General features: G+C 35.1%; 1 protein-coding gene across 4 annotated transcripts in view; it reads right to left on the bottom strand.

The window, feature by feature from the left end:
• LOC135839787 (collagen alpha-1(XVIII) chain-like) overlaps window positions 1-25941 on the bottom strand; it is a 318681-nt gene that overhangs the window by 25412 nt on the left and 267328 nt on the right. For all 4 annotated transcript variants that reach the window (XM_065355987.1, XM_065355989.1, XM_065355988.1 and 1 more), the window contains 6 exons: window positions 12798-12927; window positions 8997-9040; window positions 8788-8871; window positions 8590-8670; window positions 7836-7935; window positions 91-203 (listed from right to left, as the gene is read on the bottom strand). In XM_065355987.1, the coding sequence (XP_065212059.1) occupies window positions 91-203; window positions 7836-7935; window positions 8590-8670; window positions 8788-8871; window positions 8997-9040; window positions 12798-12927 (552 nt within the window). The remainder of the gene's footprint in view (window positions 1-90; window positions 204-7835; window positions 7936-8589; window positions 8671-8787; window positions 8872-8996; window positions 9041-12797; window positions 12928-25941) is intronic.

Here is a 25941-nt window from a genome sequence, read left to right as displayed (position 1 = left end):
GAACGATTTTTTTTTTTTCTAAAATTGATTACTTGATTAGATACCAGAGATTGAATTTAAATAAGACTGGACTTCATTAGTTATACTTACATCACCCCTGACTTGCGTAATTCCTGGAGGTCCGGCGGGTCCTGGTGGTCCAGGTGGTCCTGGAGGTCCGAGAGGTCCTTGAATACCTGCCACTCCATCCATACCTGGTTCACCTAAACATCAAGAAATCGATTATTCAATATGATATACCTACTCGCAAAATGACTTTTCGGCACTCTTTGAAGTTTGGCAACCCTAGGTACAAATGAGGTACCTACTAAAAATATGGAGGTTTCAGTAAAATTTGGCAAAAATTGCACGAAAAAGTGTTGAAACGTGTTTGAGTCAAGTAGGTAATTGTTGCTAATTTGAAAGATGTTTATTTAAAAATATTGATCAAATTGTAATTGTTTCAATCCGATCTCTCTGAATCCTGCTATAAAGTGAAGCTCTTAAACTGACTCAAAAATAATATCAACAAAATATTGAGTTAGATTTTTGTGAGTACTGCGGTTAGTATCTCAAATCTATTTCTCAGGTCTAACCAATCCGCAATCAACGCTCCCTCCAAATTAGAGAAAAAGTTCGAGAAGCAACTTGTTGATCTCCTCGTGATCGCAGCGTTTAAATTAATAAAAAATGAGTCCATAAAATATCAAAAAAAAAAAAAAAAAAAATTGAAAGAGCTATTGCAACTTTAGAAATTATTTATCCAAGTCGTACTCTTCTATCTTGACAAGTTAAAAAGATTGTAAGATTTTAAGTAATCACTCTCAAAAAAATCCAAAAAAATTTGTTGCCAAACAAAATTGGGTAAACGTCACAAAAACTGTTGTAAGTGAATTTTTTACTCATATTGCATCGTTTCATGCGTTTTGACCAATTTTATAATATGCAATTTTTTTTTTTTGAATTCTTTGAGAGTGATTTTCAAAATTTTAAGCCATTATATTTTTTTTAACCAATCAAAATGGAGGAGAGATGGTTCCGTCATTAGAACCATTAAAAATTATTTAAATATCAATACGTAAATGAGAACATTTTTAAAAGATTTTCAAGAAAAATGGTAGAAATGATTTTTTGTCTGGCAGTAGACCATTTTTGATCAACTACCATAACGATTGATTAGATTGAAAAATTCTAAACAAAATGAACAGTTCAACGCCGCAATTTTCATGTGAGTGTAGAACGCAGCCCCTTCAAATTCCAGAGTAAGCAAACATACATATATGTGGTCAGAATTGGTTGCCTATGTTACTGGTGAAAGGGGGTTATTCTGTGCCGGGACACCCTGTATTTTAAAGCCTTATTTTTCTCATTTTCGCGTGAGTGATGAAGGACGTACTCGTATTTTCAAGGCTCATGTTGAAAAAAAAACGCAACCAGGAAATAGGAATCCTATTGCTATCATGTTTTTAATCCCAATTTTGACATGAGTGACAAAAAAAATTGTATGCAAATAATTTTCAGAGTTCAAATTTTCAAAAAAAAAAAAAAAAAAAATGTTCTGCAATCTCAACAAATACAAATGAGGAGCGATATTCCAAAACGCCCTATGTCCATTTTAAAAAATTAATTTTTAGTCTGGTAAATTGGCTATTTAGGCGGGTTTAAAACTTTATTTGGGTGGATTTATGATGTTAGGAGTGTAGCTATACAATTCATCCACCAGATACCACTAAAAAAAATTCAATAAAAATGGACAAAGTGCGTTTTGGAACACTTTTTATTTTTAAAAACGCAATTCGAAAAAAATGCACTAAGGGCGTTTTGGAATATCGCTCCTCAAATGGATGACTGCATCTGTGAGATTTTTATTCTAGCGATCCCAACATTGCCATGTACATGCCTTTAAAAAATTCATTTTTCAATGTGAGCAAAAAAAGTGAACTGTTCGGGAAAATAACGCGATTATTTTTTCCAAAAATTTAGGCTCCAAAAACACATTTTTTTTCTCCTTACCTATGTCGAAAATGAGCTTGAAAATGTAACGGAATAAAATATTTCTAGAGTTTCATTTCAGGTATCTTTCAAGATTTTATTGTAGGTAGTATTTTTCTTTGTGAAATTAGGACTCTGAAATTAGAAAAACCGTCCCTAATCAACATTGAAAGGATGGTTAAAATTACTTACAATGGCAGATGAAATGAAATAAAATTAGTATGAATGATGACAGTGAAAATGTCAGATTCCCAAATTACGTTTTTTGAAAAATTTAGTACCTACTTTTAAAAACTATGTAAGTACAATTTTTCTGACAGGTATCAAAATGAGATGTCAAACCTAATATCAATTAAAATTAAGGTAAAGTGGGGTAATTCCGATGGCAAAATTCAAAATTTTAGCAATTTCTCATTTTTTGGGTTTCCTGTACATTTTGGGACAAAAACGATAAAACAACTTTATTCCTACATCCTTCAGCTACACATTGACTATATTGAAGAGTGATTTGTGCGGAGGCTTCATACATGTAATTGAAAAAACATTTTGGTAGGTTGAGCTATCGGAATTACCCCATTTTTGGGGTAATTCCGATAACAAGTTTTATAAGGAAAGTAATTCTTCTGGGGTAATTCCGAGCCAGTAATGTTGAAATATACCATTTATTGCATACTTAGGTTTTTATTTCATGTAAATTGAATCATTAGAAAAAAAATTAATTTTTTTTTACAAATATGCATTTTTGAGGCATAATTTTTGAAAACTAGACTAACTAGAGAAAAAAGCCCCCTTTTGAGGTTTTTCTTTGATAATTTCGACCCTTCCAAAAAATACTACATCAAAACTGAGAAAAAAATATTACTGGGCAATTTTACTAAAGCTATCGGAATTACCCCACGGCATGAAAAATGATCGCCGCGACATGTTTGATAATTCAATACTACCAAACAAATAATTATAAAAGCAGAATCAAAAGAGGTACTGACACTTTAACACATATCCATCAAAGGGTATAGGAGGATTAGGTACGGTTTTGGGCCCAGAAATGGATTTCGACGAAATTCACACCAAAGGTTACCCATGATGAGAAGATACGCTCAAAAAATTTTCAGACCCCCAGACCTTTTTTTCAGGGGGGGAGGGGCCAAAATGTGTTTTTTAAACTTTATTTTCCAGTGTTTCGCCAAAAGTAGATAAAAATTTCGCGTTTTTTTGTATCGATTCTTAAGGGTGAGGGGAAGCCCCTGAAATTTTTTCAAAATTTTTCGGACCATTTTTCACCAAATTGTGGCGTTTTGAAAATTTTGAGCGGCCATTTTGTAAAGAAGTTGCGGAGGTACAGTCACCATTTTTTTTCCTAAAATACGTTATTTAGTCAAGATTATACCATAAAAGTTTCAACGAGTTTGAGTTGGTGCAACATTGTCAAAAAAAATAAAAACTGACCACGCGTCATATTTGCCGGGGGTTGGGCATGATAGTCCACGGCGCTATCGTGGGAAGTTACGTAGCGTTCGCGCGCGTTACTGTCGTTCGTGGTTGTCTCATAGTCCAGTCAAATAGGGGGGAAAAATGGGTGAACCACATACTCGTTATTCCAATCAAATATTTTTTGGTGAATATTGTCAGAAATGTCAACCCCCTCCCTTCATATATACCCCTCGAAATGGCGTTTTTTCGTCTTATTTCATGTTTTTTAACAATGAAAATTGCGAGGAACAATTTTCTAAACATGTTTTTTGGATGTATTTACGACCCCTCAATATCATATATTTTTTCGAAATTTTTGTTTTGGCAGGTCCGTCATGGTGAAAATTTGAAAAAACGAGTCATAGAGGGGGTAAAATGAGTATTTTGGAAGAATTAACTATTAATGAGTGAGGTGTCGTTTCCGCATGATTCGATACCACTAAGCACGAATATGACGTCAGATTTTCTGCTGCACTCATCAAGCCCCCCCCTCAAGTGTCTTCACTCCTTCAGCCTCCTCCTCAATTTTTAATATTTTTGAAATATAGTTATTTTGATGATATTGGTGTTTTCATATGTTTCAAACCTACGGAGCACAAATTTAATGTCAGATTTTGTTTTGCACCTACCTGGCCTCTCCAGGGCCTCAGTCCCCTCCTCAATTTCTACTGTTTTTTAAACGGAACTACTTTTATAATATTGGTGTAGTTTTCAAGTGAACCGAACTACCCGAATGGAAATACAAACGTCAGATTTCGTTTTACTCGCACCCAGCCCCTCCGGAGCTTCTACAGGGGCCGGGTAAGTGTAAAACAAAATCTGACGCAACATTTGCGCTTGGGAGGTTCGAACGACACCAGTATCATAACGTCATTATGAGGGGGTAAATATGAAGGGAGGGGGTTGAAATTTCTTATGGGTACACCCCTTACAAATGTTTACAACGTACTTAAAAATGAGAAAAATCGGTTCACATGGGGCTGAGAAAATAATTTTTATTCCATTCCAGAAAAAGGGTGTTTTTCAAAAATGGGATGAGGGGGTCTGGAGATCTGAAACTTTCAATGCGGAAGTTCCTCGTTAAGTACCTTTACCTACCTAGTACCTACCTACCTAACATGCAAATATCAATCCAACAGCTCACGGAGCCCATTTCTAAAAATTACGTCACTTCGAGGGATTGTAGCGCCACCCCCTTGGGGCTAGGGAGTTGGTTGATAGATCATTCGATAGGTATTTGAGAGGGCATAAAATGATCACAAAGCTCATTCTACTCGAAAGTTGATATTTTAGAAGTTTTTAACGAAAATCTGATTTTGAAGGGGTGTGATCCACTGTGGGAGGGGTCGGGGGGATTTTAATATGTTGTTCACCACACTACTCTTGACAATATTCACAAAAAAATATTTGATCGGCATAACGAGTAGGTGATTCACCCATTTTTCCCCCCTATTTGACTGGACTATGAGACAACCACGAACGACAGTAACGCGCGCGAACGCTACGTAACTTCCCACGATAGCGCCGTGGACTATCATGCCCAACCCCCGGCAAATATGACGCGTGGTCAGTTTTTATTTTTTTTGACAATGTTGCACCAACTCAAACTCGTTGAAACTTTTATGGTATAATCTTGACTAAATAACGTATTTTAGGAAAAAAAATGGTGACTGTACCTCCGCAACTTCTTTACAAAATGGCCGCTCAAAATTTTCAAAACGCCACAATTTGGTGAAAAATGGTCCGAAAAATTTTGAAAAAATTTCAGGGGCTTCCCCTCACCCTTAAGAATCGATACAAAAAAACGCGAAATTTTTATCTACTTTTGGCGAAACACTGGAAAATAAAGTTTAAAAAACACATTTTGGCCCCTCCCCCCCTGAAAAAAAGGTCTGGGGGTCTGAAAATTTTTTGAGCGTATCTTCTCATCATGGGTAACCTTTGGTGTGAATTTCGTCGAAATCCATTTCTGGGCCCAAAACCGTACCTAATCCTCCTATACCCTTTCAACTTCTAAACAGAATTTTTCAACAAGTTTTGAATGATAAAAACAAGTTTTAAAAATGCATTGTTTTTTGCTGCAAAGGTTTTGGGCATTCAGATTTTGAACACTGCACAGACTTGACAAAACGAAGCAGATGGACCATCTGATCATTAATGGGTGTAGGTTGGCACTAAAACTACCTACTTTCTTCATCATTTGTGCTAAAATGTGTTTTGCAACAAAGCTAGAGCTTGCTATCGGAATTACCCCATATCGGAATTACCCCACTTTACCTTAGTGCATTTTTAGATTTTTAATAAATTTTTAACAATCTTTGTGAAAAAGATGCAAAAAATCCAAATTTCATTACGTCATTGACATAGAAATCTGAAATTTGGTGTGTACTCTATTTTTGATCCCTCCCTCTGAATCGATTGGAAGTAATTTCGAATCGGTTTGAATAGTTCTGTAACCTCCAGCAGATTTCTGGAACTAGTAACCGGTCTATTAGCGAGAGTTTAGCAATTTAGAAAATTTGACATTTTTCAGGGCAAATGGGATTTTCAAGGAAATACCCCATCACCCCCTCCCCTCACCTAAAGCACCACAACCCGCAGACAAAATTTTGAACTGGGCAAAACAAATAAAAATACATTACCTGACTACATTTCAAAGACTGAATTTCAATCTCAAATTTCCGGCAAATGTTTCAAAATTCGAAAGTTTATTTCTCATCCAAAACTCAAAATTAGATCAAACTGAAGTAGTAAGTTGAAATTTTATTTATCATGTTTAGATATCTTGCCCTTTCAAAGACTTGCATTTGTTGAAAACACTCCAAAAGTAATCAAAAATCCACTTTTTTGTTACTAGAAAGGGACGAGGAAGAGTTGAGGAGTCGAAACTCCCAAAACGTGCCAAATTTCAGCCTCCGATAAATTCGGAGAGGTTTCAGCGATGAGAGAAAATCAAAATCCAATCCATAGGGAGGAGGTTTGGTTAAATCACCCATTCTTTTGTAGCTGTGAAGAGGTGGGAGGGGCTTGAAAAGTCAAAACCCTCATACAAGCACATCCAGGACACCTCTCCGAAATTATAGGTAAAAAATGAAAATTGAAAGAATACCAGACATGAGTAAATAAAATGAATGAAAATGGTCTTCTGGGGTCCAAAAGGGATTTCGTGAGTGGTCCACTCCTTATCCCATAATCATGATACAAAAAGTAAGCCTCAAAATTTTTTGTTCTAAGAGAGAATCAGGCTAAAAAAGGCATGAACCAAATTTCAGATTTTCAACTTCACAATATGTACATTCGTAAATTACGATTTTTTTTCATTTTTTCCAAAAACCTCACTGCAAAAGTTTTAAAATTTGAACCGACAGAATCGAATTTTGATAATTTGTTCCCAAATGGATCGAAAGGGCTACAAATCCAGCGAATTTAAACTTGAAAGCGGTGAATTAAAATTTTTTATGGCAAATACATACTTTCCAAAAGTGAAGAACACAAAAAATTGTTGGAGGCTTCAGAACGCCTCGAAACCACCTCCAATCAATTTGGAAGATCAATAATAGATAACAAACCAAATTTGAGCTTTCTATCTCAGATTGATCAAATTTTGAGTTTTTCGTAAAAAAAAGGAGCCTTTGAATTTTCAAAAATTCATCGAAAATCGCGATATGAAATTCACTGCCTTAAACTTAATTTGGTAATGTATTTTTGAATGTTTTTTTGAGTTTTTTTCAATTAAAAATGTTTCGTTCCTTAATTACCTCTCCATATACTCACCTACCTACTCATGAAGGAACAAAAAAAAAAAAAAAAAAAACGAAATCGACGACTGAATGCCTGAAACATTTCTTTTCACAGCTACCTTCATTTCGCGACCGAATCCAATAGTAAAACGACCGAAACGAACTCAAAAATCCCAATAATTACGTGTGCAGCTTATTTCTTTTTTTTTTTCAAAAAGAGTTGTAAAGTGCGGGTAAGTAATTTTCGATTGAAGCAGACGAATAAGTAGTAAAAAAAAAAAAATGGCAAACTTTTTGTAATTTATTTTCGCCATAAAACAAAATGTTAATTACAAAAGGTAAAAAGTTTTCGAATTTGTATACGATTCGTTTCTCGACGTGAACTTGGCTTCTCGTATTAATAAAAATACCTCGCCAAAGCGAATATATTGAAGAATAAATTAGCTAATTTACATCGTAAATTTCTTTTTCACTTCTAAGCCGCGCGGTATAAGCCGATGATGGTATATTTGTAAAATAATATTTTTCTTTAATTTACACGACGACGAGTGCTGCGACGACTACGACAACGACAACGTGAAAAATAAAACCAAAAAGGAACAGGAGAAAAAAAAAAGAAAAAGAAAATTTACAACGATACAAGTTGAAAATTACCTTTTTGTCCTTGTATTCCTTCTTGCCCCTGAGCACCGACATCTCCTCTGTCTCCTTTCTCTCCGGCAGGACCGATTTCTCCTCTTTCGCCTGGTACACCCTGTATAAGTAAATGTATTCAAAAATGCAGTGTTTTATTAGCAACGTACCGCTCTAATGCTAACTCTGGAGTAAATTTCATTAGAGGTATCCAAAGCAGCAATCCCTTTTCTGGTTTCAAACGTGTAGGTATCTTTTCTCATTCGATACAAACGACGTGGTGCGTATTAATGGAACAAGGCCAAAAATTAATTTGCGAATTAAGTATTAACTCTTTTTCCGTCCGAATAAGGTAGCCCCTTTTACGAATGAATTAGTAAGATTTACCAACGCGGGTGAAACCGTTCATAATTCTACTCAAATCATCGTAGTTTGGTAATTTTGTGCCCAAAATATTAGCTAAAGGTGGAAAGAAAGAAGGAGGTTTCGTCGCAAAAATTCCTGGGATTTTTCTTTATCAATTTTTATTATTTTTTTGAGAAGTATTCGGAGGTACCTGAATAGAGATTGAGCCCATTTTGAGCAAATTTCTAAGGTTTTTTTGAACAATTAGTCAATTTTGAAACAAAAAATTTATCTTTTTCAGAATGGAAGATTTTTTAAGAAGTTCTGCAATTTCGGGTGAATTTTTACATAACTGAAGGATTTTTTTTTGACTTCAAATATGTACATACCTAGTTAAATATTAAAGACAAAAATAATATTCATCAATTACCGGATATCCTGTTAATCCTTGTTTTCCTTCAATTCCTGGGGGTCCAGGAGGTCCAGTTACATTACACAAGCATGTCGCTCCCTGAAAAAAAAAAAAAAAAAGATATCAGAATCAAATTAAACCCTTTGCAACTTCCTTTAAAAAAAACCATTCATGGTTCACCACAAAATATCAAAAAAAAAAAAAAAAAAAACTCACCCCTTCAGTCGTACCAGGCAGTCCAGGAGGTCCTATTTCACCCGGAAGTCCAGGAGGACCTCGAATAGATTCACCAGGAGGTCCCTGTAAAATAAACGTTAAAATTAACTTCCAGATTTAAACCAAAATTAGATATTCAAGGCCTCGATGAAGTAGGCGTAAGAAAAGTCTAAGGGTAATAAAAGACAACTAAACCGCCTCTCACTTACCCTATCTCCTTTTTCTCCTTTCAACGCAGGCGGAAGAAGAGGAACTGTGAAATGACATAAAAAAGTGTTAATTTTGTGCTCGGTAACGGTGAAAAATATAGTATAATTTAATTAAGTATTTTTCATATAACGCCACCAACGCTATATAGCCTATATAGCGACAGCGAACCAGCCACCAGGCGTCATGTATTTCCATTACACTGCCCTCGGCTGTGCAAATTTAACGCGGGCTAGGTCTCGGGCTTGTTAAAGTGTAAAATTCTTCCGCTTCTTGTAAACATTTATGTTACTTTTTGCAAAATAAACAAATGGTAGTTTGATATTAGCTAGTAACGCAACTTTTGCCCGGTTTATTTTGCTTTTTCTTTATTGTGTATTAAATGCTATCTGCGCGGCGAAATTAATAATTAAAGATACATCTACCATTCTACCTACCAGTTGCTTTCTATTATTGGTATGGCTATGGCTGCGAAATCTTTCTCTACATAAGTTCGTAGCAGAGGTTTTGTGTGTTGCGGTGGAAGTAGGTAGGTATTATCTTAGACGAGTAAAATAGGGCAAAATGCATATTTATAGCATTTTGAATTGTTTAAGGTACCGGAAGCAACGTAAATTGGAGTGGATGAATATATCTACAGACTCATTATGGGTTAGAGGAGAGACTAATAACTAGGTACTATAAATGGGTACGAGAAATTTGAGGTGAGCCTTATTCAAGTCTCATACTTTCATTCATTTTGACTGAAAAATAATATCTTGAAAATATGTAGTATCTGCTCGAAAAGCTCAAAGAATTTAATCTTAACCCGGGCTCCACCCTCACCCCTCCTCACATTTTTTTCTTTTTTTCAGCATTAAATTTAGTGAGGACTCAAAGACGGAGGAGGAGTCGAGACCTCAAAATTGAGGCCAAAATTGAAAAAAAATAATCATTTTGCACAAATTTTGATCTCCTCGATTGCGGAAAAATTTCTTCTCAAAAAATTGAGGGAAAGGACGAGTCAACGAGCTCTAAAGGAAGGAGAGAATGAAAAAATCAGACTATCGAAAAAAATGATGTGTTTTTATAGACACTGATGCCGATTCTGAATACTTGCTTGATTCCAAAATGAAAACTTAGCTCTTCAGAGAAACCAGAATTTGTAAACCATATTGCATTTTTCAGAATTTTAGCGGTTCGGTTTTAGTTTTGAGGGTGAGCAGTTGTCAGAACCCAAGTCAACGTATCAGATAGCCAAGATTTGGTGCCTCCTTGCACAACCCTCAATATTAAAAAAAAAATGATAACCAAATGAAATATTTTTAAAAAACTTAAACACGAAAATTCCTTCAAGAATTTTCAATTTATGCATCATGGTTTTCCTTCTAAATGATCTCATTTTCAAAACAAATTCTTCTCTCAATAAGTCTTATTTTTGAAAGAGAAACTCCATTTCTTGGCTCTTTTATTTTTGAAAAATTCTTTCATTTAATATTATGTGTTCTCATTTTTCCAACTGTAGGGGGGGGGAGGCTTCGTGTAGGAGGTTCAACATTTTTTGTGGACATAACTCGAAGAGTAGAGGGAGTATTTTTTCTTTTTGAAAGCATTGGAGGAAAAATTAGGTACTATAGGTACCTACTTAAATTTTTGAACAATTTCATAATTTTATCATTTCCTTTCTTTCCATAATTTTTCCAACATTTAGGTGGGGGGGGGATTTGTAATGGGAAGGGAGACTAACATTGCTTGGAAGACCTAAAACGACTTTTCTTGAAAGGAGTTTTCTTTTTTTCAAAAAAGAAAAGAAATTCTGTTGCAAAATCAGAGAGCTTTCAATGAATACGTTTTTTTAATTTGCATTTTTTTTTGGTTCATTGTTTCATTTTTTGTGAGGGAAGGGGATGGAAAAATTAATTTTTTCATTGATTTGAAGGAACAAAAAGAAAAGCAATCTGTAAAAAATTTCGGCATATTTTTTGATAAACTCCAAAAACCTCGGAAGAAGCAGAAGAATAACACTCTGGGAGGCATATGCCCCAATAACACTGCTTGGAAGACCAAATCGTTTTTTGTTTCATTTTTTGTGAGGGGAGCGGGGAGGAAAAATACAAAAATTTCGGCATACCTATTTTCTGATCAAATCCAAAAACTTAGGAAGAGGCAGGAGAATAACACTCTGGCGGGCATATGCCCCACTAACATTGCTTGGAAGATCAAATCGTTTTTTGTTTCGTTTTTTGTGAGGGGAGCGGGGAGGAAAAATACAAAAATTTCGGCATACCTATTTTCCATTAAAATCTAAAAACTTAGGAAGAGGCAGGAGAATAACACTCTGGGAGGCATATGCCCCAATAACATTGCTTGGAAGACCAAATGGTTTTTTGTTTCATTCTTTGTGAGGGGAGCGGGGAGGAAAAATACAAAAATTTCGGCATATTTTCTGATAAAATCTAAAAACGTAGGAAGAGGCAGGAGAATAACACTCTGAGGGGGCATATGCCCCATCAACATTACTTGGAATATCAAAAACAACTTTTCTTGAAGTTTTTTTTTGTTTTTCTAAGTAAACAAATTCTGTTACAAAATTAGAGAGCTTTCAATGAATAAGTGTCTTTAATTTGCATTTTTTGTGAAGAAAGGGGGAGGGAAAATGAAAAAAATTCAGTATATTTTCTGATAAAATCCAAAAACCTCGGAAGAGGCCGGAGAATAATACTCTGGGGGGGGGGGCATATGCCCCAAAATTTATGAAAACTGTGAAGAAATTACCTAATTAGACCTAAAGTTATTTATCTAAGTACCTATCCATCATTTTTTTTTTTTTTTTTTTTTTAATAAGTAATGAAGAATTGAAAATTAGAATTCAATTCAGTGTCAAACATTTTGCTTTTACGTTGGCTTTTCAGCTCTGAAATTAGATACATGTTTTTGACCGTGAAAAAAAGATCTTCAAAGGTTCTAGCCTTAGAAGAGTTATGAGAAGAGGTTGTGCATCTCAAAAATTTTAAAATCACGAAAATTTTTCCAATTCAGAAATCTTGATGGGTCAATTTTTCTGATTTATGAACCTGCAAAATTTTTTTTACAAGTTTCCAAGTCTTACTCTTCCAAATAAAAAAGAGTTTCCTAAGCAAAAAATAATAACATTTCATGCTCCTAAAAATTGAAACTCTTCGTTACAAATAGTTTATGAAGTCGAGCTTTCAAAATTTTGCCTAAAATAACCCCAAACAACAAATTTTCTATTGAAAAATGGTAGGAAATTTTAGGCTCTATAATTTTATTTGCCTTCATTTTTTTCCCATAGCATCCTTAATTTTTGCTCAAGAATAAATTTTCTTGAAATAAAAAATTTGAGATTTTAAAGAAATGATTCATTGCAAAAAAATGTATATTTTTTTTAGAGAAAACAAGGTTCACAACAAAAAAATTAAGAGAAGCACAGTTATTGAACATCCAAATCAAATAGCTCGATAATCTCGGTGGAACATAAAAATCATTTCAAAATGAACTTTTCAAAAAAAAATCTCCACCATTCGAACCCTTAATGAAAAAAAATTCAAGTAAGAACGATTCATTCAACAAGTCACCAACAAACCATAGCATCCCTATTTCTACAATTCTTGGCATTAAAAACCTTGACACAGATTAAAAAGCTTCGACGAGAAACATTTCGAGCCCATAATTACTCTTATTACCTTCTATAATAGAAAACAACTGCACACTACTCATCAATATATACTCGTACGTATGCACTTCAACAATACTTTTGTGCGCCTGCAAAAAAAAAAAGAGGAAAAAAATACAACCATACTAACCATCGTTTCCGTTCGGCTTAGGCGGAGGTGGCGGGAACGGAGGAGGTGATAAATCTGAATCGGTCTTGGAAACAGTATCAAACGTATTACCAGGAAATTCCACCGATGTACCGGATCCATCTTCTTCATGCTGTAAAATCAAAGTTATTTGTTAAAGCACAGGCAAGCATTCGCAACGTTTCCGAACAAGCATTTTCTTTCAAACACAGAAAAGATAAAAGTAAAGTTCACCAAAAAAGAATGCCATTTATCATTTGATACCCCCGCAAAAGCGTGTTTCCAATTTAAAAGAGGAAATTTATAAGAAATTGCCCATCTGGCGAGATTTCCCACTAACTAATGATATCAACGATTGCTGTATTGAATAAGTATTGGCAGCGATGCAACAATTTGCCAAAAAAAATTCTTCTCGATAATGCATTTAGATATTCTAGAGTATACTATCGGGTCACTGGCGTTTAGAAAATTGCGCCAATTTCGTCGAACCGCACATTCCCATTCGAGTATACGAGTATAATATAACGAAGTGATAGTCAAGTTATAGTGTACTCGTATACCATGCAGCATGTGAACTGACGACGAGATGACGATGAATCGTAATTTTACATAAATAAAACTATCCGATGTGGTAATACATATGCCATAAATCACTCGACAAAATCGATACATACTCTTTATGTTATTAAAATTACTTTTCCGGTCGACGGACTGCATTTATATTGGTGAAAGCATCGCTGCGCTAGCTTTAGCTGTGTAGCGAGAGAGCGAGATATCAACCTTTCATCGATACATTAACTTAAATATTCTAATAGACAGCAACCGTATGCATCAGCAAGTGAGATATATAAATCAAGCTCCGTATAAGTACATATTGTATAGATATGCGTGTTTGGTTAGTAAGCTGTTTCAGAACGTTTTTAGAGCGTGGACTGAAATTTTAGATCGACTGCATTCGTAATAGGCTACGTCATTTCTTGGAGATGGGTATAAGTACATATATGAATGCGGAAAATTTATAAATTAAGTACGAGACTGGTAGAGGCTTCAAGATGAAGTCAAAAAGAACTGAATTATGCTCAGTGAGTGAATTTTTTTCAATGTTGCTCAAAAATTTCAACTTTAATGCTCATACAGAATTTGTGGTTCGCAGGCTCCGATTACAAACGTTGCTCTCTATCTTGGTTAGAAATTAACGTGCAAAACAAAAAATCAGAAAAATATATACACAAAGGTGCATTATTTGAACTTGATTTTTAATGAAAATCTCAAAATTTTTTTTTTTTTTTTTTTTTGGGTGTTTATAATTACACGATTATTACACCCGTGGCTAGAAGGGTTTAGATTTGGTTTATTAGGTTGGTGCTTTTAAGTAGGGTTATGAATTTTTGGATTTCAGAAGGGTTATCTGGAATGGTCATTGAATTTGGGTCTATTTGGAGAGATAGTCTTGTTTGCTGTAGTTTAGGACAGGTGAATAGTAAATGTTGGATGGATATAGGTTCATTTTCACAGAATTGACAAGGGGGTTTCGGAATTTTTTGATAGAGATGATTGTGTGTGATTTTAGAGTGACCTATTCTTAGACGGGTTATAATTATTTCTTCTCTCCTGTTTAGGTGATCAAGATTTTTCCAGGGGTAGATTGTTTAGTCTTAGGCATAGCCTAATTTTAGTTCCTTTCAGTACGAGGTTGAGCAAATATTCATACATGGATTCAAAATTTAAAATGAGAAAAGGAACCTTTAGAAAGAGCATATGTCTGAAACCCCATAGCAAAACTTTCATCCACATTTTATTTTTTAATTTTCAGCGAATTTGTGAAAATTAAAAATTAGCCATTTTCGTAAGTTTATGTTTTTTTTTTTTTTTTTTTTTTTTTTGGCAATATGGGTAGGTAAAGTATCTATCCATGCATTTAAAATTAGTCCTAAGACTAATATGTACCTACATAGGTATGCACTTTCCCGAACCGAGTTTCACATTTTTAAGTCATTCTGGAGCATTCACTGCGATTTTCAGTTCCTCCAGAATTATAGAATTACGCCACAAAGCGTGGGAATTTATTTGAACAGCTTTAAAAAAATCGAGTTGTGGCCTGTTTACTGTTTAGAGATTATATTTACATTTTGAGTCGATTTCTAGAAATCAAAAATTGCGCTGGAGGCTCTAGAATGGCTCAAAATGACTCAAATTTGGAAGCGGGGTTGATTTTTAAATAAGATACAGCCATTCGTGCAATTTTCAACTACGAACAGAATATTTTTGATTTTTTTAATTTTTATTTTCTCCTCATAAATATGCCAGTCAGAAAAAACACATTAGAGGTCACTCGTTCAATGGGCTGGGAATGGTCCAAAACTCGATTTGTTCCCCTCAAATTAATCTCCATATCTGTTGGAAAAATTCTAAAATTCTGGAGAAACCGAAAATCGCACTAGAGGCTCCAGAATGACCGAAAATGGTATAATTCAGATTGAGAGAGTTGATATTAGTAATTTCAGAACTGATTTCAATCATTTTGACATGAATATTTTTTTTGCACCGGGGCTGGGGATCATTATTTTGCGTTAACTTTGACCTGCGTCACGTTGACTTTTCAGAATTTGTGAAAAAAATTCAGTCATTTTTCTGACATTAGTATGTCACATTTTTTAAAAAATCTCAAGAAATTCTAAATATTAAGTCAAATTTTTGAAAGCTTGGAAAAATTAGATCCATCAAAAATACTTTTAAAAAGCAAAATTACCGCCAACCAAAAAAAAAAAACTTGCAAAAAGAATTGTTAACAAAAATTTGTTCATTAAGTAACTTTAATGAAAAAATTCATGATATCAAAACATCGCCAAGCAATTTTCATTCAGCAGTTGTGATCAGGAATTGATATGGAATTTCAAATTAATTTGGTACTTACTGAAATAAAATATCCATAAGTTTGAGAACTGAATTGAAAAACCGGACCGATAAATTCCGCCGGCGCTTGGCCCGGTTTTTCAATTCAGTTCTCAAACTTATGGATATTTTATTTCAGTAAGTACCAAATTAATTTGAAATTCCATATCAATTCCTGATCACAACTGCTGAATGAAAATTGCTTGGCGATGTTTTGATATCATGAATTTTTTCATTAAAGTTACTTAATGAACAAATTTTTGTTAACAATTCTTTTTGCAAGTTTTTTTTTTTTGGTTGGCGGTAATTTTGCTTTTTAAAAGTATTTTTGATGGATATCACGACTTTTTTTTTAATGTGTACATATTGTAAATTGTTAATGCGAATCTGGGTACATACTCCAAGAAGTTGAGAATATCAGATTTTTGTTGACAATTCTTTTTGTTTTTTTGTAGGTAAGTTTTTTTTTTTGGTTGGCGGAATTTTTGCTTTTTAAAAGTATTTTCGATTGATATCACCACTTTTTTTTTTTTTTTTAAATAATGTACATTATTACCTATAAATTATTAATGGGAATTCGGGTACACCAACAATTTTAGAATAATTTGTTGATTAAATCACAAAGTTTCTCACACTAGAAGAACACTACCGAACTGATATGAGTCAAATTTCGTACAGTGATTTAAATTAGGGTATTATTTCAAAATATAACGTTAGTTTTTTAAAAAAATCATTTTTGACTCCCTTTTTCACAATTTGAAAATTGCTTTCCCCCATAAAACCCCCCAAAAATGAAAATTTCTCGTTGTACCGTAGAAAAGGGTCATCTACATTATATTCGCTATCATTTTGCAAAATTTCAAGCAAATCGGTTCATTTGGAGAAGCTGTAGCCTTGTCAACGGAAATTTAAGCATGAAATTTCATGAATATTTCCATTTTTCACCCTCAACCACCCTAAAAATGAAAATTGTTTGCTGTACCATAAAAAAGGGTCATCTGCATCACATTTAATACAACTGTGCCAAATTTCAAGCAAATCGGTTCATTTGGAGAAGCTGTAGCCTTGTCAACGGAAATTTTCATGAATTTTCATGCTGAAATTTCCGTTGACAAGGCTACAGCCTCTCTTAATGAACCGATTTGCTTGAGATTTTGCACATTGATAGTGAATATGATGTAGATTACCCTTTTTTATGATACAGCTAACAATTTTCATTTTTTGGGTGGTTTAGGATGAAAAATGGAAATAGTCATCACGAAATTTCATGCTTAAATTTCCGTTGACAAGGCTACAGCCTTTCCAAATGAACCGATTTGCTTGAAATTTTGCACAATGATGGCGAATATAATGTAGATGACCCTTTTCTACGGTACCGCGAAAAATTTTCATTTTGGGGGTGTTTTAGGGGGGAAAGAAATTTTAAAGTTGAGAAAAAGGGCGTCAAAAATAATTTTTTTTCAAAACTGACGTTGTATCTAAAAATAACTCATTAATTTACACCAGTGTACGAAATTTGACTTGAATTGGTTCAGTAGTTTTCTCTTGACACGAAGATTAGTGATTTCAAAAATTACCCCAAAATGCTAACTTTGGGTATTCCAATCTACATCATTTTTTACCGTAGAAAGTTTGTAAGCATACCAAATTAAAGCTCTCGTTGATGCCAACAACATATCAAAAAATCAGATTCGTGCGTGTTTTTATTCGCGAGAAATTCATCATCAAAAATACGCTTAGTTGTTCAGGGAATATAAGCAGTAAGTGGCCGGACTGTCATCACGTTTGGTATTATCGGTTTTTGTTTTTTTTGTGTTCGTTTTTTTTTCTTGCTTGGCGGGGCAGTCCGACCGGACTGCTTGATCATGATTTTTTTATTTAAGTATGTCAGATGTGACCTTGAGAGTCCAGACAGACAGGCCAATAACCTTAAGAGGCCATACAGGAATACAGATGGTATTGAGAGTTCAGACAAACAAGTTGATGACCTTAAGAAGCCAGACAGAAGGGCAGACAGACCACCTTGGGCACCCAGACAAATACTCAGATAACCTCAGAGAGCCAGACAGGCACCCAGACGACTATGAGGTGCTAGACTGCAGGCAGATCAAGTGACCATGAGAGTCCGAACATACGGGTCAATGACCTTATAAGAAGCTAGACAAGCAGACAGATGACATTGAACAGCCAAACAGGCACTCAGACACCCTCGAAAGGCCAGACAGGCAGACAGGAAACCTTTGGGAAGTCATTTTGAGGAGTCAATGACCTCAACAGGCCAGACAGATAGGTTACTGACCTGAAGAAGCCAGCCAAGCACACAGATGACCCTGAGAGACCATACTGACGCGTCATTCGATGACATTAAGAAGCCAGAAAGGTAGACAGATGATCACGTGAAAGGCTAGACATGCGGGTCAATGACCTGATGAGGTCAGACAAGCAGACGGACGACCTTGAACATCCAGACAGACACTCAGACAACCGTGAGAGGTCAGGCAGGAATACAGACAACGAATGCCAATATCTTGAGGTTAATCAGATTGGTTTAATCACCTTAATAAACCAGAAATGTTACCATGAGGAGTTATTCAGGTAGGTCAATGACCTTCTGAAGGCAGTCAGATGGGTCAATGACCTTTAGAGGTCAGACAGACAGACGGGCATACAACAACGAAAGGCTGAACAGTTAGGTCATTAACCTTATGAGGGTAGACAAGCAGACAGACCACATTGGACAGCTAGACGGGCGCTCAGACAACCTCGAAAGGCCAGACAGGAATACAAACGACCTTGAGAGAGCAAACAGATGGGTCAACGACCTTGAAAGGTCAGACAGACGACCATGAAAATCTAGACAGTTAGGCCAATGACCTTTAGAGGCCAAACAGACAGACAGACAGATAGACATACGACCATTACAGGCTAAATAGTTAGATCAATAACCTTAAGAAGGTAGTCAAGCAGACAGATGACCTTGGACAGCTAGACGGGCACTCAGACAACCTCGAGTGGCCAGATTGGAATACAAACGACTTTGAGAGAACAAACAGATGGGTCAATGACCTTAAGAGGCCAGACAGATGACCATGAAAATCTAGACAGGTCGGTCAATGACCTTCGACGGCCAGACAGACATTCAGACAACCTCGAAAACCCAGTTAATATTACAGACGACCATGAGAGGGCAGAGAGACCGCTCAATGACCTTAATTTGTCCATCTTTTAACATCTTATGAAAAATTGCGTTTTTATGAGAAATTCTTGATACAAACTTTTAAAAAATGAGCAATTTCTCACATTTCAATGTTACATTTTTTCAAAAAAAGCATAATTAATTAATTATATTGCGAAAAATGGCCAACTTTTCGCCGAAAATAAAAAAATAAATTTGGACAGCTGAAATTTCAAATCAGTGACGGGCACCTCGAGAGGTTTTCTTTGCCAGGTATGAAAAGCGCATTTTTGAATTTGAACCAACTGAAATCCAAATTAGTTTTTTAATTACCTGATGCATCACTTTTTTTTTAAATTTAGAAAATGAAGAAGCACCATCGTAATTTTTTAATTTTTAATTTTATCATTCAAAATGAACTCTTGCCTCTTTTCTCTTTCTTTTTTTCTCTCTTATCACCATCTTCGTAGAAAGTATGTAATTTTCAAAGACCTGAAATTTTTCGCCGATTTTTTTCTGAAAATATTTCAAGACTGCCTTCTCTTCCTTATAGAGTAACTGTCAAGCTCTAGTTTCAGGATTTTTCCACCAATTTTTCACTATTTAGATCTGATAAACTTTTTTTCTCAGCTTAATCGAGCATTTAAAAAAACCGCAGCTCAATTACTCCTTCGTCCCTCCTCCTTTCCTGGGCCTACCAACTACTTCAGCCTCCGCAATATACACAAGGCAATTCCAAGAGATGAAATTACATCATTTCCACCGAAACAATTGAAGTCATCTTTTCATTAAAAAAAACTTTAAACCGTAGACTATCATTGTTCCCACATTTTTTGAAATTCATTTTAAAAAGTATATAGCAACTCATCTCACCTGTTGCGAGAGAAACCTAGCTAACTCGAAAATAAACCGTCGAATGTAAAGTTTACCTTTGAAATACTCCTTTGGCAAACGTAAAGGATAATTTTATCTTGCTTGTGTAGGCGATTCGAGCCAGGGAACGCATCAATAATTAAGAGCTGTTCCATTTTCGACACTTTAATATGAATATTTCATCTCATAGTATCACATCAGATTTACAACGACACAAACTCGTAAACATGCATTACTTACACCTCGCTGTCAAAAACAAGTACCTATACATAGCTTTCAGTTCATGCGCTAGTTTCTATGTACCTAGGTACCTATGTAGGTATGAGTAAGCATGTACCTAAAGGTGTGAAAAATACGCTTTCGACATTCGACTAGCTGACTTCACGAATCGAATAAAATACTAGGTAAATCGTCATCGTTTTTGACACAGTAAAACAGGAGCGAGTGTACACTTCTACACGACGACAAAGAATAAGAAACTGTAGGATAAGTAAGTAGAAATAGGTACCGGAGTAAGAAGTCTAAGTACATAGTACTACGTAGGTATTCGAGTACGCAGGATAAACGAATTACCAGAATTACGTAGTTAGCAAAGCAAAAGGACTTCTCTCTTATATTTAATCCTTGTGTAATGACGAATCGTTATAAAGAACTGAAGCGAGAAACGTACTCAGAGAGTAAGCAAGCCGGCAAACGTCGAACTTGTATTCTCCTCTGATTACATTTCAAAGCTTAACAAATATTTGTAACGGAGCGAAAATTTGACGACGGGAATAAATACGCTACTTTATATTATAAAGACATTATTACGTATAAATCAACTTTCGTCGAACAATTCGAATAATAAAATCCGCGCTTTATAAACTTTTACAATAAACTACACCTGTCCAATTATTTTGTCTTCGTAAATCCAGCCCCTTTTCTCTGCGGTCTACCCGAAAATCTTTCTGATAGTTTGTAAAAGAGCGAGCGTGTTTCATAGTTGAATGACCTAAATTTAAAGAAGAAAAACGACAATCCTTCAGAAAGCCCCTAAACGTATAAAAGCTTTTCAAACTATACACAGAGAGCCTGTGAGAAAAGTTTGTATCTGTGTAGTTGGAAAACAGTTATCGTACCGGTCACCAACGTTTAGCAAACCATTTTTTCCCCTCATCTTCTCGTTTTGTGGTTCTCTATAACTAGATAAGCCTTTAACTGTTCTAATGAATTTTTCTCACTTAAATTCACTCGACGAATTTTCTTCTTCGATGCCGCGGGTCGTTTCATTTTCGCATTAAAAAACATCCCTATTACGAAGGTACCTATTATTCGATCTTTTTTGAGTGAATTCGCGTTGCCCGGATTTTTTCAATATAGTTGAGAGCTTATGTGGGCTTTAATGTAGGAAAAGGTTCATATTTATTCAAAGAGAGAGGGAGGCCAATGGAATATTAAATAAAATAAAAATACTTAATTCAGATTTTATAGTTGAGAAAAATCAATTGATTTCATGTCTTTCGATCGCACCATCTGAGAGAAAATTTCAGCCTTGAAGATTTTCCTGAAGGGGAGATAGATACATGAGCATTTCCTCGAAGAAAGAGCAGTTTTAGAAAAACCTGGGGTTTTTCGTTCTTTATTGTGCTCAACCTGCATCGAGCATAATTCTAGAAAATTGGTCCATGTCTACAAAATAGTACCAATTTTGAAATTCTCTTTTGACCTAGGTATGCTTTTGCTGTCAAAATCCTAAACACCGACATGGGAAGTACCTATCCCATCTGGCACAAAAATTGTTTATCTGGACGAAAAGGAATCAAAAGAGGATCCCAAAATACACCATGACCCAAAATTTCAGATGTTCAAATTCTTGTTTTGATTTTAGAGAATTTTGAAAAATTCAAATTTGAGCCGAAAATGAAAAAAATTAAGTAAGAAAATCATCAAACCGACCTAGAAAGCTGAAAAAAATTTGGTTTATACCCTTTTTTCGACCTTCTGAGTCGATTGGTGACAGCTGTTTTGAATAGTGATGGGATATTATCGATATTGTCAAAATATCAAGGCCCTCATATCGGTTTCTATTCCATTATTCTTTGCCTTTTCAGTATCTAGCTAATAGCTACCTATTCGGTGTTTTGAAGTAATGATGACAAAGATGATGATGCAAAGTCAACATTTCACCATACTACTGATATGGGCATAAATTTCAAAAATTTTCCGATACATCAGATATCAGATTTTTCATAAACACCACTAGTTTTGAACCATTCTAAGGCCCCCAAGGGATTTCAGGCTTTTTTAGTTTTTGAAAAAAAAACTGCTGTAAATAAGGTGAAAATGAAATTCAACATCTAAAAACTCAGATTTATCATCTTTGCGATCCTTTGATAGATTTAGGCATATATTTAAACAAAAAATGACCTCTCAGTCCAACTTAGGGTAAGTATGATCTACACTACAACTGCCAGTCCCAGAAGTAGAGAAGACAAATTCTAAGAGAAGACGAGAAGTTTGGAGCATCCATGTAACCAAGGCCAGTAACTCATTTTTGGCAAGATGGAAGCTGAGGATAAGGTTAAGACCATTTATGGTAACACCTTGGCTGCTTGGCATGTGCCCAGCATCAAAGCTGCAACCTGAATGGGCCACAACATCAAGCTGTTTCAGGAAGTAGGGGAGAAGAGAAAACAATTGGGAAAATATCTCTGAAGCAGCAACAGGAAGAGCAGTGAACCTTGCAAACCCCAATATGCAAGAGCCATAAATACTGCTGCTAGTGCTAGGCACAAATCCTGTACAACAGTGAAAATTTGGAGCTATACCCGAACTTTGGGAAAGTCGGCTTAGTGACGCAGAGGGCAGTCTGGCAGTCCCCTCATCAAGCTATACTTCCTTGGGCTAGAAACCCATGGAAGCAAAAAAACAACTACTTGAGAAAACAACAAAAAGAAGAAACTGGCCTGAAAATCAAGGAATCTTGTTCGGTAGAAGGCAAAAATGAAAAAGCCCATGCTATGGATTCCTGAGAGTAAGCAGGGCAATAAACTGAGCCATCCCTCCAAGAAAAGTCAGAGCCGAAACTCGAATAAGAATCTACAATATGCTGACAAGACCAATGCTGCTATATGGAGGCAAAACATAGACAATGAGAAAGGATGTAAAAAGCAAAGTAAGTGCAGCAGAAATGAGATTCATATGAGCTACGGCAGGATATATGAGACATAATAGGAAAAGGAATGAAGACATCCTGATGGGAGCTAGGAGCAGAGCCAATCATTGGATGGGTGAAAGATTACAGAAAGAAATGGCAATGACACGCTGATAGAATGTCTGACTGAGTGATGCTTGGAAACTTACCATGGTAACTTACCCGAGAACTTACGGGTAAGTTACTGGTAAGTTACCATGACATAAATTAGGCTACTATAAGTTACTGCGGTAATTTATAAATTTTCGATAGAAATGTTGACAAGGGCAATTTTGGACGTTTGCATGTGCTCCTACAGCTGTTTAGATACAAGTTACAATTTTTCAATATGTAAATAGGTAGGTAGGTCTAGATACCTACCTATTACAAATCTTCAAAAGTTGTGTTTTTTCTTCTTTTTGAAATTTGAATGCTGTGTCTGTGTGGTTTGTACTTGAACTTGAGAAACAATTGATGTTGAGACAATGTGATTTCTTTGCCTACCTAATTTAGTTCTTGAATTTGCCTGTTTAGCCTTTAGGTTTTCTTTGTGAGGAGTTCATGAAAAACTGTGGTTTGAAATTCAAATTTCAGTATCTCACAATCTCACATCATGATTCATGACTGATTTTAATTTACTTTTTAAATTGAAAAGTTTCCGCATCCACAGCTACTTATCAAATTTTGCTGAGGTTTTTCAAGGTGAAAAAATTGCTAAAGAAATGAAGGAATAGACCCGTTCGCGTACAAGTGTTGTGTGAATGTAGTGGGATGTCTAAGCATTGTTTTTCTTATGCAAAAGTTGTCCCGGTGAACCCGGTGAACCGGCACAACAAAAGAAAAAAACCCTTCGACTACGAAATATTAGTTAAATTCACGCCGTACCCGTACACTTATTAAAACCGAATATCTCACCATGAACCGGTCTTCATTTTCAAATGTGAAGGAATTTTTAAAAAAAATTGAGAAATCATCAATAATAATTTTTTTTTGAAAATTATTGTTGGAGTGCGCTGTTATTAGGAATGTTTTGAAGTATGAGTAGGAGGGGCAGAAATTTTCGTTCTGCCTTAGCCCAAATGAGCAGAATTGGGAAATTGGGAAATCTGCTCAAGTCCCTAGCCATTTCTCTTAGTTGTTGGAAGTTTTGGATGAATTTAAGGTAACCATCATCTCTGATCTTCTGAACCATTTTGGTGAAACTTTATAAAGTTACTTAAATTACCAGTACTAACCATCACTGTAGCCTGACAAACAGTCTCCTCAAAAAGTCAAAGAATACACTACAACTGCCAGGAGGAGCAGAGGAAGGCCAAAGAAGAAAACTTGATGAGTGATGACACATCGCTCAGCGAGCAATTCGTCTACAGTTTCCCAGATGGGATGAACAGCTCACTGGGTCAAAGTTCAATGATGATGATGATTTTAAAAAATTCAAAGGGCCAAAAATGAGAAAAATTAAAAAAATCATCAAACTAACCTAGCCTCGTTTCGACCTCCTGAGTTGATTGGTGACAGTTTTGAACTGTTCTGAAGCCCCCAGGAGTCTTGAAAAAATCTTGGAAAGTATACCCTGAATTTGATCATTTTTCTTTGGAACTGAATTCAACCTCTCTCTACTCTACTTCCTGTCTTGTAGTACAGTGAAAGCTCGTTATAACACTTTTGGTTATAACACTGATTTTGTTATAACACTGATTTCCTCTAGTCCCTAGACAACCCCATTTAAACCAATGTAAAATTAATCGCGATGTAATAACGCTCATGAGTGATTATAAATCACGTTTTAACGCTCTTAAATCCAGGAAAAATCACATCTTTTTATAAATTTGACAACCAAAAAAAAACAATTTTCTGTGACAAAAAAGCTTACTTTCATGTAAACTAAAAATTCTCACTTTCTGAAAATTTTGACCGCAACAACAGTTTTTTTTTTGCAATTTTTGCAGTTTTAATTTTTAAAAAAGGAAAAAAAACTTTTATGGTAAAATTTTGCCAAAAAAAATGGTTTTTTAAAACTTTCAACAGTTTTAGTTCATACAAACAAGTAATTTTGGCCAAAAAAAAGTAAGATTTTTTGATAACCTTATCAAACTTTAATAGAAGCTTGATTACAATTCTTACAAAAAAGGCAGGTAAGTGCCTATCCAAAGTTCTTAGAAAAGCGTAGCGTTCTAGATTTGTTGTCATAATCTTGAGAAGAAAACTAAATTAAGTAGGTAAGTATTTTTTGGAAAATTTGGAACAAAAAAGTGCCTGCTTTTTGAAAATTTTGATCACAGAAAACAGTTTTGTAAAACTGGCATTAGGCCTATCTATAATATTACTTAGGTATAGCAGACCTTAAAATGGAAGTAAAATTTCAGATTTTTTTATTTCCAACTGGAACAGTTGTTCAAATTCAAAAAAGTTCGCGTTTCCTTTTCTTTTATTATGCTCTTTTTGCTTTAAAACAAGAATTCGTGATATTACACTCATCAGCGTTTAAAAGAGACTTTTGCTTATAACGTGTTTCGGCTTATAACGCTCTTTTTTTTGATCCCTTGAAGAGCGTTATAACGAGCTTTTACTGTAAAACTGTAGAATTAGGTACCTACTATGTACCTACCTATAGTAATATACATACTATGAGACTGCAGGGATTCAACATTTCACACAAGCCGAAAAAAAACGACCTCAAAAATATCGCATCAAACTGTGATCTACGATTCTCTATTCTCTTTTATATATATATTTCCGACCAAATTTTCTTTTTCTTTCGGTCATGAAATAATCTACCTCCTACACGAAGACATCGCAAAACGCGATCATTTGTTATAATACGTGATTTACTCCATCAAATAGGCTCATTTTGGCTCAAATATACGACCCAAGTCCGCAACGATAGATACTTGGAAGAAATACAATTTTCAATTTATTTTCGTAATCCTTGAAATTTTCAACTCGCCTTACACTTAATCCTTTCTTATTCGAATGCGTCCAACTCGATCAAACTGTGGTTTGCGGCATTTCACAAGACGAAGGTAGTAGGTGTG

This window comes from Planococcus citri, chromosome 3 (genome assembly GCF_950023065.1).
Source record: "Planococcus citri chromosome 3, ihPlaCitr1.1, whole genome shotgun sequence".
NCBI lineage: Eukaryota > Metazoa > Arthropoda > Insecta > Hemiptera > Pseudococcidae > Planococcus > Planococcus citri.
The sequence above is the reverse complement of the archived record's forward strand: the minus strand, read 5'-3'. Positions and strand labels throughout refer to the sequence as shown.